Raw genomic sequence first — 16,737 nt, forward strand, 5'->3', positions numbered from 1 at the left:
GCTGTATGGGTCCTAACGCCCTTCCCTTGGACAACATTGGTGTCATGGAGAGGGGAGACTTGCAGCATGGGCAACTGCTGGTCTTCCATACAACCTTGCCCAGGCCTGCGCCCTGGAGAGTGAAGACTTTCCAGGTGCAGATCCATGGTCTTGCAAGACTAACGGATGCCTTTACTTTACTTTATCCATGTTATAGCATGATTCCTTTGGTACACCATATTCAGAGAATATCTAGTAGCCTTCAATATTGTATATTAACAAAACACAACTTCTTGATTTCAACTGCATTTCCTGATTGATGACATCCATTACACAGTGCTATCGAATCAAGCTATGACACTGGCATCTGCCTGACAATGTGAAAAATTGTCTAGCTGTATCCTGATAGAAAGAAGCAAGACAAATCCATGCAGTAATTTCTTCCAATCAATCAGCAAAGTGATTAAAAAAAAGTCACCAACTGTGTAATCATGATGCACTTAAAATTACCTGTTCACAGATTAGGCTTCACCAGGACTACACTCCTCCAAATCTCATCGTATTCTTGGACTGAATGTGCATCAAAGAACTGAATTCCAGAAGTAAGCTGATATCAAGGCAGCATTTGACTGAGTGCGGTATCAAAGAGCCTTAGGAAAATTGAAGTAAGTGGGCATCAAAAAGAAAACGTTACAGTAGTTGAAGACTGCTTTGTACAAAGGAAGGCGTTGCGGCTGAAAGGTAATGATTCTGCAGCAGTTTATTCGGACAGTGTCCAAGACCTAAAATGTTAGCACATTAATAAATTCTTCCATAATAAGGTCCAATATCATTTTGTAGTAAAATGTTCAATTCCATTTGCAACTCTGCAGCAAATGAAGCAGTCCATGCCTGCACGGAACACAAGCCAGATAACATTCATTCGTGGGAAAGAAAGGTTAGATATATCATGGAAAGATATAGTAACAGGCTTGTCATAGTGGGTGACCCTAACTTTCCCAGTGTTGACTGGACTTCCTTAGTGCAAGAGGCTTAGATGGGGAGAATTTCTTCAATGCATTCAAGGGTTATCTGAACTAACACATGGATTTAGTACAACTAGAGGAAGAATCATACTAGACTTTGCTTTGGGAAAAGAGCCTGGCCAGCCTGGGAGTATTTTGGGAATAGATCACAATTCCTTAAGTTTTAAGATGATTATGAATAACAATAAGATTGGACCTGCAAGAAAGTATTAAGTTGTGAGAGGGATAATTACAGCACTATTAAATAGGAACTGGGGAGTTACTTGGGAGCGGCTGTCAATGAGCAAGTCAACATGTGGCATGTAGAGCATGGTTAGACTAGCAGGTCAGTGTTCAGGGCTAGTAGGTTCCAGTAAGGAGGAAACATAAGGATGGCAAGGTAAGGGACCCTTGAATGTTGAGAGAGGTTATGGACTTTGTCAAAAAGACAAAGGAAGCATGTACGATTTAGAAAACTAATATCACACAGGTTTCTTGAGAAATAAAAAGATAACAGCAAGATAGAGCTCAGGCAGAAGATTAGGAATGCCAAAAGGGGCCATAAAATGTCCTTGTCTAACATGATTAAAGAGAATCACAATACATTTTATAGGGATAATCCAAGAAATTATAGGCCTGTGAGCTTCACATCAGTGGTAGGTGAGCTATTTGAGAAAAGTTTTAGGAAGAGGATTTTTATGTGCATTTGGAAAAACATGGCCTGATTTGAGACAGCCAACATAAATTTGTGGAGGGAAGGACATGTCATGCAAAGTTGGATAGTTTTTTTTGAGAAAGTGACAAAAGTGATTGATGAGGTAGGAGAGTGTATGTTGTCTACTTAGATTTTAGTAAAGTATTTGACAAGTAATTCATCATAGAGTAATACAGAAGATTAAGATGCATGGGTTTCATGTTGACTTGGTAGCATAGATTCTGAATAAGCTTACCCATAGAAGACAGGGTAGTGGTGGAAGGTTGTATTTCTGCCTGGAGATCCACAACCAATGGTGTTCCGTAGGGGTCGGGGGTGGGGCCTTTGTTGTTTGTGATATATATAAATGACCGATCAAAATCTAGATGGGTGAGTCAGTAAATTTGTGGACGACACAAAGATTGGTGGAGTTGTGGACGGAATTGAAAGCTGTCAAAAGATACAGCAGAATATAGATCAGAAATGGCAGAAGAATTTTAATCTGAAAAAGCATGAGGTATTGCACCTTGAGAGGTCAAATGTAAGGGGAAAGTGTAAGGGGAAATAACAGGACCCTTAACACAATTCACACAAAGTGCTGGAGGAACTGCTGTACAGAGTGATTGTGGGGACCATATCCACATCTCACTTAAGGTGGCCAAGCAAGTAAATAGGTTGTTAAAGAAGGCTTATAGATTCTTGTTTTCATAGCTAGGGGCATTGAGAATAATAATATGGAAGTCAGCTGTATTGCACTTATATAAAACTTTGTTTAGGCTGCACTTAGAGCATTGTGTGCAATCTTATAAGAAGGATGTGGAGGCTTTGGAAAGTTTACAGAAGAGATTTCTAGGGAGATGCTACCTGGATTAGAGGTATGAACTATAAGAAAAGTTTAGACAAACTTACTTTGTTTTCTCTGGGGTATCGGAGGCTATGGGGAGACCTGATAGAAGTTTATAAAATTGAGGTATTTATAGGGTAGATGGTAAGAATCTTTTTCCCATGGGAGAAGTGTGGTATATTTGAGGACATGCATTTAAGGTGAGAGGGAGAATTTTAAAGGAGAAGGGTGTGGCGAGTGTGCCTCGAACGGGCTGACCGGCAGGAGGCCAAGAGTAGGAATAAATTGTGGGCCTTTTCTGGTTGGCTGCCAGTGACTAGTGGTCTTCAGCAGCGATGGTGTTGGGTCCATTTCTTTTCACATTATATGTCAATGATCTTGACATTGATGTTTATGTGGACAAGTTTAATAGGTGGAGAGGCAGGTGGTGCTGAGAAAGCAGGGAGTCTGCAGAAGATCTTAGACTGATTGGGAGAATGTACAAAAGAATAGCAGATGGAACACAGTGTAGGGAAGTGTATGGTCATGCACTTAGGTAGAAAGAATAAAGGTGTAGAATATTTTCTAAATGGGGAGCAAATTCAGAAATCAGAGGTACAAAGGGACTTGGAAGTCTGAGTGCAGGATTCCCTAAAGGGTAACTTATGGGTTGAGTTGATAGTAAGAAAGGTAGATGTAATGTTATCATTCATTTTGAGAGGACTAGAATATTAAAAACAAAGATGTAATGTAGAGGCTTTATAAGGCATTGGACAGACTGCACTTGGAATATGATGAGTAGATTTGAGCCCTTACCCAAGGATGTGCTGGCATTGGAGAGGGTCCAGTAAAGGTGCAAGACAATGATTCTGGGAAAGAAAGGGTTAACATTTGAGAAGCATTTGATGGCACTAGGCTTGTACTCACTAACTTTAGAAAAATGAGGGGAGGGGGATCTCATTGAAACCTATTTAAAGCAGAGGTCGATAGGTTTTTGATCAGTAATAGTGTAAAGGAGAGAAAGCCAGAAATTAGCCAGAATAATAAATCAGGCATGATAGAATGATGGACCAGACTCGATGGGCTGAATGGCCTAACTCTGTTCCTGTGTCTTATGGTCTTGTGGGTTGTCAGGGATAGTGGTAGATGAAGATACAATAGTGATATTAAGAGGCTTTGATAGGCTTATGGTAAAGGATCATGTATACACTGAAGAGATTTAAGCTTAATTTAGCATCATGTTTGGCATCAGCATGGTGGGCTGAAGGACCTTGGGTTCCTGTTCTATGTTCTAATGGCTAATAAGCAGCAGATTACATTTTTTGTTGCAGAAATGCCAGATAATAACCATTTTCAACAAAGAGTCTAGCAACCATTCTTTGACATTCAATGGCATTACCAATGCCAAGTCCTTCACAATTAATGTTAGCCAGAAATGTACTTGGACCAACCATATCAAGGATATAAGAACAGGTCAAAGCCTGGGTGACTCAAAGCAAGTAGCTCCCTTCCTGACACCAAAGCCTTTCCAGTACGCACAAGTGACACTCTTTTGGGCCAGGGCAGCCCACTTGATTGTCAGCCCATCCACCACTCTAAACAATTATTCTCTCCACCACCAGCAACAGTAACTGGATTGTGTACCATCTATAACATGCATGATAGTTATTGACTCTCCAATCTATGATCTTTACTATAAATAAGAACAGGACAACAGGAACATGAGAACACAGTGATGTGCAAGTAACCCTCCAAGTTCAATACCATTCTGATTTGGAAATGTATCATCTGTCATTCATCATCATTGATTCTGAATCTTGGATCTCTCTATTCTGTTAACACTGTAGGGGCACCTCAGTAAAAGAGCTGTAGCATTCCCAGTGGTATCATTTGAGGGCTTCGTGCTAGAGTATAGTTCTTTCAATTTATGACCAATTACTCTGGCTTATCAGCTATAGTCAGCTCAGTGTACAAGTGAACTCTTCATTGTGTTTTCTCAATTCTTGAGACAAATTACTTGCCTAGAAGTTCAGTGGTTTGGGGAAGTTTTATTTATTTAATTGTATCATCATGATCATGATCATCATGTGCCATGTCATATTGATGTGGGTGGTAATGGTATTATTCATGACCATAATTTTTCAGGGCAAATTTTTCTACAGAAGTAGTTTGTCATTGACACCTTCTGGGCAGTGTCTTGTATATCATAAACATGAGAAAGTCTGCAGATGCTGGAAATCCAAAGCAACACTCACAAAATGCTAGAGGAACTCAGCAGGTCAAACAGCATCTATGGAAATGAATAGACAGTCGACGTTGGAGGCTACCCAGATGGAATATAAGGTGTTGCTCCTCCATCCTGATGGTGACCTCGTCTTGGCACAAAAGGAGGCCATGGACTGACATGTCTGGCCTGACTTCCAACCTGATGGCATGAATATCAATTTATGTCTCTGGTAAACAAATTCCACTCCCCCCTCTATTCCCTACTCTGACCTTTTATCTCTTCTCACCTGCCTATTACTTCCCCTGGGTCCTCTCTTCCTTCCCTTTCTCTTGATCCATTCTCCTCTCCTAATAGATTTCTTCTTTTCCAGCCTTTGATCTTTCCCACCCACCTGGCTTCACCTATCACCTTCCAGCTAGCCTCTTTCACCTCTCCCCAACTGTTTATTTTGGCATCTTCCCCCTTCCTTCTCATTCCTGCAGAAGGGTCTCACCCGAAATGTCGACTGTCTATTAATCTCCATTGATGCTGCCTGACTTGCTGAATTCCTCCAGCATTTTGTGTGTGTCACTTGTATAACACTTCAAATAAATTTTACAGTTCATTGTTTGTCAGTTTATGTACGTGATGTAATTTCAAAACTAACATTTGGAATTCCCATTCAGTATCTAAATTTTATTGTTTCATCAACTGCCTCTTCTGGAACTGTCTCAGTGTCTGAGATATTGGGAAAATAGTCGGTATGTATCAAATCTGCATTCTTTTTACTGTGGCTTTCTTCTGAGACAGCTTCACCTCAAGTTCTTCCCTGTAAAATGTTGCAAGATAAAAGACAGCAGTCACATAATACAAATTCTAAAGTGGCAGAATCTGAATAAAACCTTTGTTGTGAAATTCATTGTTTTATTGGCAACAGTACGGTGCAAGTTACAAAAATGGGTTGGATCATGCTGTCCATTGCCTTCACTTCTTTGTGCTTATCTGAGCCGAATTCAGGGATACAACCAACAGCAAGATGTGGTGAAGATTCATTGGCAACCAGTTTCAGGCAGCTTTCCGTTGCAGCCTTGACTGACTTTGACAGTGGGCAGAGCGAGAAACGGAGGTGTATTTTCTGTCAATCTGCAAGGCCCATTCCAGGAGCCCATTTTACAACTTAAAAAGGTCTACGATATTAAAAAAGTATTAAAAACAGTAAAAGGTGATGTAAATAGTTACCAAAGTGGAAAAATAAGGTTAAAATATCAAAACATTTGCAAATCAATAAAACAAAAACAAAGCTTATCTTTCACCTTCTCTAGCAAAGAATCTCCAGTGAATTTAAATGACATATCTGATTCTATGCCAAGTTTGATTGGTGTACTTTCAGAGAGGCAGATTCTCATACTGAGTAATACAGTAAGGTTAGTTTTTATCATTAGACGTAATGTGGAGTCCAGCAACAGAGCAATGTGATCTTTTCGTATGAATCTGATATCACTTAGTATTAGCTCACGTTCAGGAATGCCAGCACAATTTGGCCTTTACATACAGTGCTCACAGCACTTTGTTACAAACAGTTCCTGATCCTCTTCGGGTTAGAGGATTAAACCTCATTAATAATAGTAATCTAATCTCTTTTTTGTGTGGGATACAAGTAATTATTGATTAGAGTGTTGGGTATTACTCAGCTCCTTGAAGTTGCTGCTATCTTAAAAAATCACTTTACTTTTCTCCAACATTTATCTAAAGGTGAAACACTACCTAGCACAAAACGTTTGTGGCTCTCATTAAAATTTCAGGAATATTGAATTAGGATTGCACTGTGACCAAAATAAGTAGGTAACAGGTGTCCAGTCAAGTCGTAGTTAGTTGTTATTAGACTTGTGATCGCTTCCATAGTATTGTCATAGACAATCAGCAACAGGTATATTTGTGAGGATCCATTTTTAAAAAAAGGTTTCCTGGCATTGTCTTACAAATACAGTCTGGCATATGCATTTTTCAGGGCCTCAGTCAATGGCAGTGTGATCAAATCATCATTTGTGATAGACCTTAATAGACCCCAAAGGGGAGTGAATTCTGTACCTCTTCATAAGACACAGGAGTAGAATTAGGCCATTTGGCCCACTGAGTCTGCTTTGTCATTCCATTATGGCCAATTTGTATCCCTCTCAACTCCTGCCTTCTTCCATGACATTTGACACCCTTACCAATCAAGAAGCTATCAACCTGCATTTTAAATATACCCAATCAATTAGCCTCCCTGCTGTCTGTGGCAGTGAATTCCAGATTCACCACCCTCTAACTAAACAAATTCCTCCTCCTCTCTATTGCAAAGGGATGTCCTTGTATTTTGAGGTGGTGCCTGCTAGCCCTAGACTCGCCCCACTATAGGAATTGTCCTCTCTGCATCCACTCTACCTAGGCCTTTCAATATTTGATAGGTTTCAATGAGTTCCAACTCCAATGAGTACAGGCCCAAAGCCGTTTAATATATCCTTGGATGTTAAGCTCTCAACCGTGATCTTCTTTCAGCCATGACTCAGTGACACCCATACCTGCCAATTTCTAACTGTGCTACGAGGTCATCTACCTTATTTCATGTGCTGTGTGCATTCAAATATAACACCTTCAGTCCTGTATTCATCACCCTTTTCAATTTTGCCTCCATGTTACCAAATGTTAAAGTCTTATCCCTTTCTAAACATTATATCTTTGTATTTATTCCGGAGACTTTCATACCCTCTCCTGCACACTCATTTCCTTTTACTTCATCCTCATTTTCCCAAGCTGTTGAAATGTTGAACTTGCTATTTAATTTAAAGGCACAGTTCAACACATCCCACTGACTGCATCTTTGCCTTATCACCTACCTGTGCTTCCTCACAGTCTAACTACACACTGCATCTACTCATATACCAACTGCCCCATCTTCTGCCCTATCATCCCAGTTCCCATCCCCATGCCAAAATAATTTAAACCTTCTACCCCCACAGCTCTAGCTTCCATTTATTCCTTATTTATAAGTCATTTTCAGTTGAGAGAAACACTGAATCGTATTTTGAGGGAAGGGTAATGGTTAGAATTCTGTTGAAGTTTTGCCACATTGTCATGATACTTCATGATTCAATGCTGAGGACACCAAGATCACTACCCTACTCTCCCCGTGGTATATTTTTATAATGTGTAATGCTAATAGGATAAAATAAAATCAATGAACATGAAGAAGACTGTTTCAGCCATGCACCCAAACTACTTGCTCTAGAGCTTTTAATGAAATCCCTGGTGGTGTACATTGAGCATGAAATCCACATATACAGTATACGCTAAAAAAAAAGCATAAACGATCTAAATTGTGACACAGCAGGATTTAAAAACTTATTAATTAAGAGAGATGTAATGATACCAGGTCTTTGTGTTTATGTTCAAAAGTAAAATTGGCATTATGGATTCAACCTGACTTTGTGTTTTTGTACGTCTCTGTGGCAAATTGCATAAAGTAAAAGCAAAACATTAAAGTCTGAAGACCAGGAGATTGCTGATGCAGGAATCGGGAGCAACAAACAATCTGCTGGAGGAACACAATGGGTAACATTATGACTCACCTACAGTTAATTGATTTCCATGAGCAATTTCAAAGGTGAGCTGTTTAAATGTGGTAGCTAATGTATAATTAAAATCATTCATTCTGGTAATCCTTCCTTTAGGAAAAAGATTATTAACCACTATTATAAAAATTTATTAAATTTCTTAAACTGTAGTACCTCAGCAATTTACCATTGTTTAGAGTTCCCTTATATATTACTTAATGCATTTTAGACAACTTCTGACTACTTCATAAAGTACAGTGTCGATGCTGGACTGTACCATCTAATTTTGAGGGAACTACAAGTTGGAATGTCTGCATATAAAAAATATATCTTCATAGTTTGCTGTATCTTTTTCCTGAAATTTTTATAAATATTGTAATTACTTCCAGATATTTAACAGTTTGTGTGGAATAGCATTTTAATTAATTAACATGTATATATTTTAACTGTATTCTGAAACTACACACTGCTAGTAGGAAAGATATTTTGTAATTCTACACCTAAGTAAGGCCTCGCCCACTAACTTGCTGGACTGCTCTAGCAGGTGCAGGAGCTGAGTGTGAGGTAAACTATGGACAAATCAGATAGGTAGGCTTGCATACATTAGAGGAACAAGATCCTCTGAGAAATCTTTCCTCGCAAAGCTGAGTTTACTTCCTGTTGTTCAGTTGACAAGACCATTTCAATGGCACTTGACGGTAGTAATTTGAACTCTGAGATCAAAGATGCCTCAAATTTATTCCAGAATGAATTCAATGCAAGATGGAAAGTTAGTCTTTCACCGGAATCCTTGAAAAGAGAAGAAAATGATGAAAAAGATAATAGAAACTATAGGAATGTAGAGCAAATACACATACGGCGACCCAAGAAAAGACCTTCAATTTTTCCGGGTAAGAGATAGGTTTGTGATGTCAAATAATTTTGAATGACTATCAAGATTTTCAATAAATGTAGATTTTTTTAAAAATGTCATTTGTATGTACCAGTCAAATAATGAGACGTTGGTCAGTTTAACAATGTGCTGTCTGTTTTAATAGCATGGTTTGCCACAAGTGTTTTATATACAAGCATTTTTTTAAAAAATGCCCATGGCAAGGGTTTGTTTATGATCAAGTGGAGCAGATGGAAAGTGACTGTAAAGTCAGCAAATAGTAATTATCTTAAGTTGGGCTTTGCATTCCTCTTCTTCAGTAGTGCCTGAAGATTGTTGATAAGCATGTTTATTTCAACCGTATCACAATGTGATCTGTGAGAACATTTCTGAATTATTGCAAAGCATTACAAAATGTGAAACTGCATTAAGTAATGTGTTTTCATTGCATTATTGTGTTGAATTCTGAATTTTAAATAGTGGAATGATGTTTATGAAGTATTCACATTAAAGAAGCTGATTATTTTGAAGTATTTCTCATGGTAAGTTGGTGTTTGGTTGACCATAAATGAAGATAGGATATTTGGGAAAATATGTTTTTGAGATTTTGGTGAAGGTTGCTATTTGAATTGTGAAATGGAACATAAGAACTTAAGAAATAGGAGCGGGAGTAGGCCATCCAGCCCATTGAGCCTGCCCTGCCATTCATTAAGATCATGGCTGATCTGTCCGTAAACTCAGCTCCATCTACCTGCCTTTTCCCCATAACCTTTAATTCCCTTACTATGTAAAAACCTATCTATCTGTTTCTTAAATATATTTAGTGAAGGAGCCTCAGCTGCTTCCCTGAGCAGAGAATTCCACAGATTCACCACTCTCTGGGAAAAACAGTTTCTCCTCATCTCCGTCCTAAATCTTCTCCACTGAATCTTGAGGCAATGTCCCCTAAATGGTATCATTTAAATGGTAATTCCTCTGTGATTATGTAAGATAACTGATCTTCCATTTCCCTTATTTTAGCATTCCATTATATTTGTGCCTCTTCTTAATTTTCTCTGTTTCTGTTCGAAGAATCATTCCAGAACCTTATTTTATAGAAGTGTGGTCTTAACCAGCTGTGCACCCTTCTAACATTCTGAACAGGCAAGTGGACTTTAGAGTCAGTGGATTTATATGGAAAATTCTTGTAGTTGCCCTGCCACACTACCCAAAATCCCCAATTGACATCAATGGGAGGAGGTGTAAGACCTGCTCCTTTCAATTGCCAAACAAAAACTGGGCACTACAGATTAAATTTGTTACCTTTCTTGTTGAATATGAAATATTTAGTATTTGGAGTCTGTGTTTTGGGGGCTCAAAATTAGTGTTACTTTCAACTTTAGACTGAGTTATTCCTTACAACTTTAGTAAAAATCTTGTAGATCATGTATATTTTTGAGATACCATCTTTGGTTCCTGACGACATTCTGGCTGCAATACTGAAGAACTAAACTTAGAATGAGCTGCACCTCTAGCCAAGATGTTCCACAACTATTACAACATTAGCATCTAGCCTGCATTGTGAAAATTTCCCAGAGATGACCTATTCACAAAATGTAGGGCATATTCAATCCAGCTAAGTACTTTCCACCCAGCCACAATCATATGCAAAGTGTTGGAAAGTGCCATTGATAATGTTGTTCAGTGTCACTCATTCACCTACACACTAAAGCCCAACCTGGGGTTTGTCCATATTATCTGGCACTGAAATCCATCACCACATTGGTCCAAACATGGAGCTGATTTCCAAAGTTGAAGAAAGAATGACTGCCCTTGATATCAAAGCAGAACTTCACTGAGTGTGACATTAAGGAGTGGGTTAAAGTTGCAGTCATGAACATCAAAGGGAAGAGGCTTCAATGGTGACGCAGGCACAATTTGCACAATGGAAGATATCTTGGTTTTTGGAGGACAGTATCCCCATACCCAGATTATCCCTGCAGCAGTTTCTCAATGCACTGTAATAGTTCAGTCAATTTTATATGACCAAATACTACTCTGAGTTTAATTTTCTTGCAGGTATTCACAGTTGAACACAGAAGTACAATAGGATCAATGAAAAATATGCAAAGACTGACAAATTGTGTAAATACAAAAGGAAACAAGTAATAATAATATTAATAAATAACTAAGTAAATAAATAATACTGAGAACATGAGTTTCAGAGTCCAAAGGTTGTGTTCAATGATCAGTTCAGTGTACATATTAGTGAGTGAAGATATCCATGCTGGTTCATCAGCCTGATGACTCAAGGGTAATAATTGTTCCTGAACTTGGTGGTATGGGACCTAAGGCTCCCGTACTTCCTTCTTGATTGAAGCAGTGAGGAGAAGTCATGGCCTGGATGGTGGAGGTCCTTGATGATAGCTGCTGTTTTCTTGTGGCAGTGATCTTTGTAAATGTGCTCAATGATGGAAAGAGCTTTTTTTCTGATGAACTGGGCTGTATCCACTACTTTTTGTGTTCCTGGGCACTGGTATTTCCATACCACATCATATTGCAACTAGTCAGGATACTCTCCATCACATATCTATAGAAGTTTGTCAGAGTTTTAAATGACATGCTGAATCTGTGCAAAGTTCTAAGAAAGTAAAGGTGCTGCCGTGCTTTCTTTGAAATCCCAGTACAGAATCTCTGATACGATTACACCTAAGAATTTAAAGTTACTGACCTCTTCCACCTCTGATCCTCTAATGGGCACTGGCTCGTGGACACCCAGTTTCTTCCTCCTGTGATCATTAATCGGCTCTTTGGTTTTGCTGACATTGAGTGAGAGGTTGTTGGGGCACCACTCAACCAAATTTCAATCTCCCTCCCTCCAACATGCTGATTCGTTACCACCTTTGATTTGGCCAGCAACAGTGGTGTCCAAATGTCTTCAACTGCTTTACCAAGTGACTTTCTTTTCACTTTCATGGCAGAAGTGGAGATATTTAGTACAATTTGCAATTTAACAAAATGAAGTTATCCGCACCTGCGTGTTGCAATCTACAAAACTGCCTGAAGTGGATCCTTGCATGATGACCTAGCAAGTGCATTCAGTTGTATGCATTCATGAGTAGAACTCATGAGACAAGATTAGATGAAGTAAAGTGAAGCAGACTTTGATAAGCCACTTTAGACCAGTTGGGCTAATTCTGTCTGAGAAGGCCTCTGTAATTGAAATCAAATTTTTTTAACAAAAATAGTGTTTTAACCTGGAGGATTGTGCCTATTCTAACCAGTGAATCTTCCTTTGCTGGTAATACTTCATGCAGTGCATGAACAAATTGTGGGGTTTGGACAAGGTGGAATGGTCACAACCTTTTTCTCAGGATCAGGGTCTCTAAAATTAGAGGGCAGAGATTTAAGGTGAGAGAGGAAAAATTTGAAAAAGATCTGAGTGGGAAATTTACTTGCAGAAAGTGATTGGTATATGGAACAAGCTGCCAGAGAAAGCTGCAGAGATGGGTGTAATTATGTTTAAAATATATTTTGACAGGTACTTAGAACAGGCCTACAGCCCAAATGCAAGCAAATGGGACTAACTCAAATAGAATCTCAGTCTGCGTGGATGAGCTGGGTTGAAGAGCCTGTTTCCAAAATATGACTTCATAATACAGTATTTAATTATGTATATCTTCAAAAAGGATTGTTTATACAACAAGAATAGTGGATAAGAAGAATAAAAACTACAAATTGGAAAATAAAAGTAGAAAGTACCATAAATATAGTATATACCTGTCCATCATTCCATTGTCATAGATAATTAAGTAAATTGATAGTTAAATGCATTACCACATAAATATGATTTTCTTAAGTAGGCGGTTCTTGTGTTTTAGTGCAAAGTGACTAAAACGATCAATATTGGTAGAAACCAAACTACAGATTGTAAAGTACAGGACAAGATCAGAAGACATTTAGTTTAATCCTTAAGAACACTATCAATTTCTGTTGCTCTAATCTCACTCACCCAGGTAAGGTAAATGTTATAGATCCTTTACTTGTGTTTTTTTATGACAGTGCCAGAGAATTCATGTGTCTTCTCCACAGAGAAACATTTTCAATGGAATCCACTAGTTTCCTCAAATCCAGGCAACGTTAGCAATGATCTGTAGTGCCTTGTTTCTCTATGTTTATACTGCTAAGTTAATTTGAGCTTGTAAGGAAACCATTCAGGCTGTTGTGTATATGCTGTCTCAATGCACAGGTGATCCAACTAGCCTCACAAACCTACCCTCTCCATGTTGCCTGTCATTTTATTACTTTTCTTTTCAATTACTTACCCAGCTTTTTTTGATCATAACAAGTAGAAGAATGACTTGACAATTTTTCCCCTCATCCCTATTACTTTGTTCATTAAGATCTTTTACTACAATGCTATTTTCTTGTTTTAACCACATCCTTTGATTTATAATAGTTTACCAATCTCTGTTCTGAATACTCCAATGAATGAGTAAAAATTTGCTACCCTCTGGTAAAACTACTTGAGCTGAATAGCTGACCTTTATTTTAACCCATTGTTCCAGATACCCATGTCATCACCAGACATGTATCTCTCAAACCCACTGTGAATTTTGTGTTTTAATAACATCACCTTGAGAGTGTAGATCCAGTCAATAGACAATAGGTGCAGGAGTAGGCCATTCAGCCCTTCGAGCCAGTATCACCATTCACTGTGATCATGGCTGATCATCCACAGTCAGTACCCTGTTCCTGCCTTCTCCCCATATCCCTTGACTCCACTATCATTAAGAGCTCTATTTAACTCTTTCTTGAAAGCACCTCCAGAGAAAAGGCCTCCACTGCCTTCCGAGGCAGAGCATTCCACAGATCCACAACTCTCTGGGTGAAAAAGTTTTTCCTCAACTTCATTCTAAATGGCCTACCCCTTATTCTCAAATTGTGGCCTCTGGTTCTGGACTCCCCCAACATCAGGAACATGTTTCCTGCCTGTAGCGTATCCAATCCCTTAATAATCTTATATGTTTCAATCAGATCCCCCCTCATCCTTCTAAATTCCAGTGTATACAAGCCCAGTCGCTCCAATCTTTCAACATATGACAGTCCCGCCATCCCAGGAATTAACCTTGTGAACCCTCAATAGCAAGAATGTCCTTCCTCAAATTTGGAGACCAAAACTGTACACAGTACTCCAGGTGTGGTCTCACCAGGGCGTTGTACAGCTGCAGAAGGACCTCTTTGCTCTTATACTCAACTCCCCTTGTTATGAAAGCCAACATGCCATTAGCTTTCTTCACTGCCTGCTGTACCTGCATGCTTACTTTCAGTGACTGATGAACAAGGACATCTAGATCTCGTTGTACTTCGCCTTTTCCTAACTTGACACCATTCAAATTGTAATCTGCCTTTCTGTTCTTGCCACCAAAGTGGATAACCTCATATTTATCCATATTAAACTGCATCTGCCCACTCACCCAACCTGTCCAAGTCATCCTGCATTATCACATCATCCTCCGCATATTTCACACTGCCACCCAGCTTTGTGTCATCTGCAAATTTGCTAATGTTACTTTTAATCCCTTCATCTATATCATTAATGTATATTGTAAATAGCTGCGGTCCCAGCACCAAGACTTGTGGTACCCCACTAGTCACCGCCTGCCATTCTGAGAGGGACCCATTAGTCCCCACTCTTTGTTTCCTGTCAGCCAACCAATTTTCTATCCATGTCAGTACCCCACCCCCAATACCATGTGCTCTAATTTTGCCCACTAGTAAGAGTGCAGTCTTACTAAACAAAATCACCATTTTAATTTTTATGTTTTTTTCTTGTTATATTATACTGGTTGTAGTTTCTTGGTTTATCCCACACACTTTTTGTGAACACTCCATAGACACCACCCAGATATTTGGAAAATTGTGGCCAATACCTCAGCTATTTCCATTCTTGCATCCCTCAGCATCCAAGAATGCAACACATCTGTACTGAGTGATTTATCCACTTCAAGTATCACAGGCCTTTTCAAATCAGTAATAGAACAGCTGGACAAATCCAGTGTTTTGAGCAGTATTTGTTGAAGGAAGGGAATGTCAGCATTTCAAGGCAGGACCTTGTGTCAGGTTTTCACCCAAAACATTGACAATTCCTTTCTCTCCACAAATACTGCTTGACCCATTGAGTTCCTTCAGATTTTCCCCAGACACAGATATAGATATAGATACAGATACAGCACCTGCAGGGTCCTGCATTTCTGTACTTTTACTACCTTTAAAATTTTAGCACGTCCATATCTCAATTTCTTTGGTGCAACTCCAGAATAACCTTAATCCTTGATAAATGCTTGAATAACTCACTTTGTACCTCAGTTGTACTTTCAACTACTAAGAACAAAATTCCTTTTCCATTCCTAATAGGTCCCTCTACTCTTTGCTGCCCATTTACTGTTTATGTACTCTAGTCTTGGAATACTTTCTATATTTGTCACCAGTCATTCTTTCTTTATTTCTTTTCAAAGTATCAAGTAAATTTATTATCAAAATACAGGTATGTCACTGTATAAAACCCTGAGATTTGTTTTCTCGCAGGCATGCTCAGTAATTCTAGGAACTATAATAGAATCAATGCAAGACCACACCCAACATGCCAGACAAATGACCAATGTGCAAATGAACACAAATTGTGCAAATACAAAAGAGAAACAGAAGTAAATAAATATAGAGAACATGAGATGAAGAATCTTTAAAAGTGTGTCTATCGGTTGTGGGAACAGTTCAGTGATGGGGCAAGTGAAGTTAGATGACGTAATCCCCATTGGTTCAAAAACCCTGCTGGTTGAGGGGTAATATCTGTTCCTGAACAGTTTCATTTCCTTTTCTGCACTCCTCCTCTGAAAGATTTATAATCAGTCTGGTTCCTGCTGTTTCAATAATCTAACATCTGTCACATGCTTCTTTATTTTCTCTTTTATCTTACTTCTCCTTTGGTTATTCAGAGATGTTTTAAAATTTAATTTCTCTATCATCCTCTTTTTGAATGTAAGTGGATTATTTTTTTCCCTTGACAAATTTTGATCCCTACTAATGCTGCTATGAAATGTTCCCTCAACTGACACCTGCTTTATTCTTCCAAACCAAATTCAGTAATGCCAGAAATGTAATGGGGCTCTTTGCCCTTTATTTATATCACCCTAACAAACAATGGGAAATTTATGTACTCCATTATCACCAATCTAATTTTATGCCAGTTTCTCGACTTTCCCCACAAATTTACTCTTCCATGTACATCCTTTTAACCTTTTGACAGTCTATACAATAGTCCCAGTTGTTTAATGGATCTTTGGTCCAACCAAATAGTTGCAGTATTTATTTGCTGTACAGTATCCTCTTCTCCAAAAATGCAACTTTTTAAAAGTCAGTACCACTACCAACTCAGATTTCTTTCTTCCCTTTGTTACCAGGAATATTTAACATGCAATCATGTCCATTTTTAGCAAAGTCTCAATGATTGGTACAGCATCCAATTACAAGTTGCTAACTTTTCAGCTTTCTGTATTTGCAAGTGTGTACTGAAAATTTACTTAGTGCT

The 16,737-nt window shown here is 38.7% G+C and overlaps 1 protein-coding gene across 1 annotated transcript in view; it reads left to right on the forward strand.

Annotated features, from left to right (window-relative positions):
* The first annotated feature begins 8,984 nt into the window (after positions 1-8,984).
* Positions 8,985-16,737, forward strand: part of LOC134349656 (protein furry homolog) — a 293,846-nt gene continuing 286,093 nt past the window's right edge. Inside the window, exon 1 of the mRNA XM_063054280.1 lies at positions 8,985-9,189. Coding sequence (XP_062910350.1) covers positions 8,985-9,189 — 205 coding nt within the window. The remainder of the gene's footprint in view (positions 9,190-16,737) is intronic.

This window comes from Mobula hypostoma, chromosome 7, assembly GCF_963921235.1.
Source record: "Mobula hypostoma chromosome 7, sMobHyp1.1, whole genome shotgun sequence".
NCBI lineage: Eukaryota > Metazoa > Chordata > Chondrichthyes > Myliobatiformes > Myliobatidae > Mobula > Mobula hypostoma.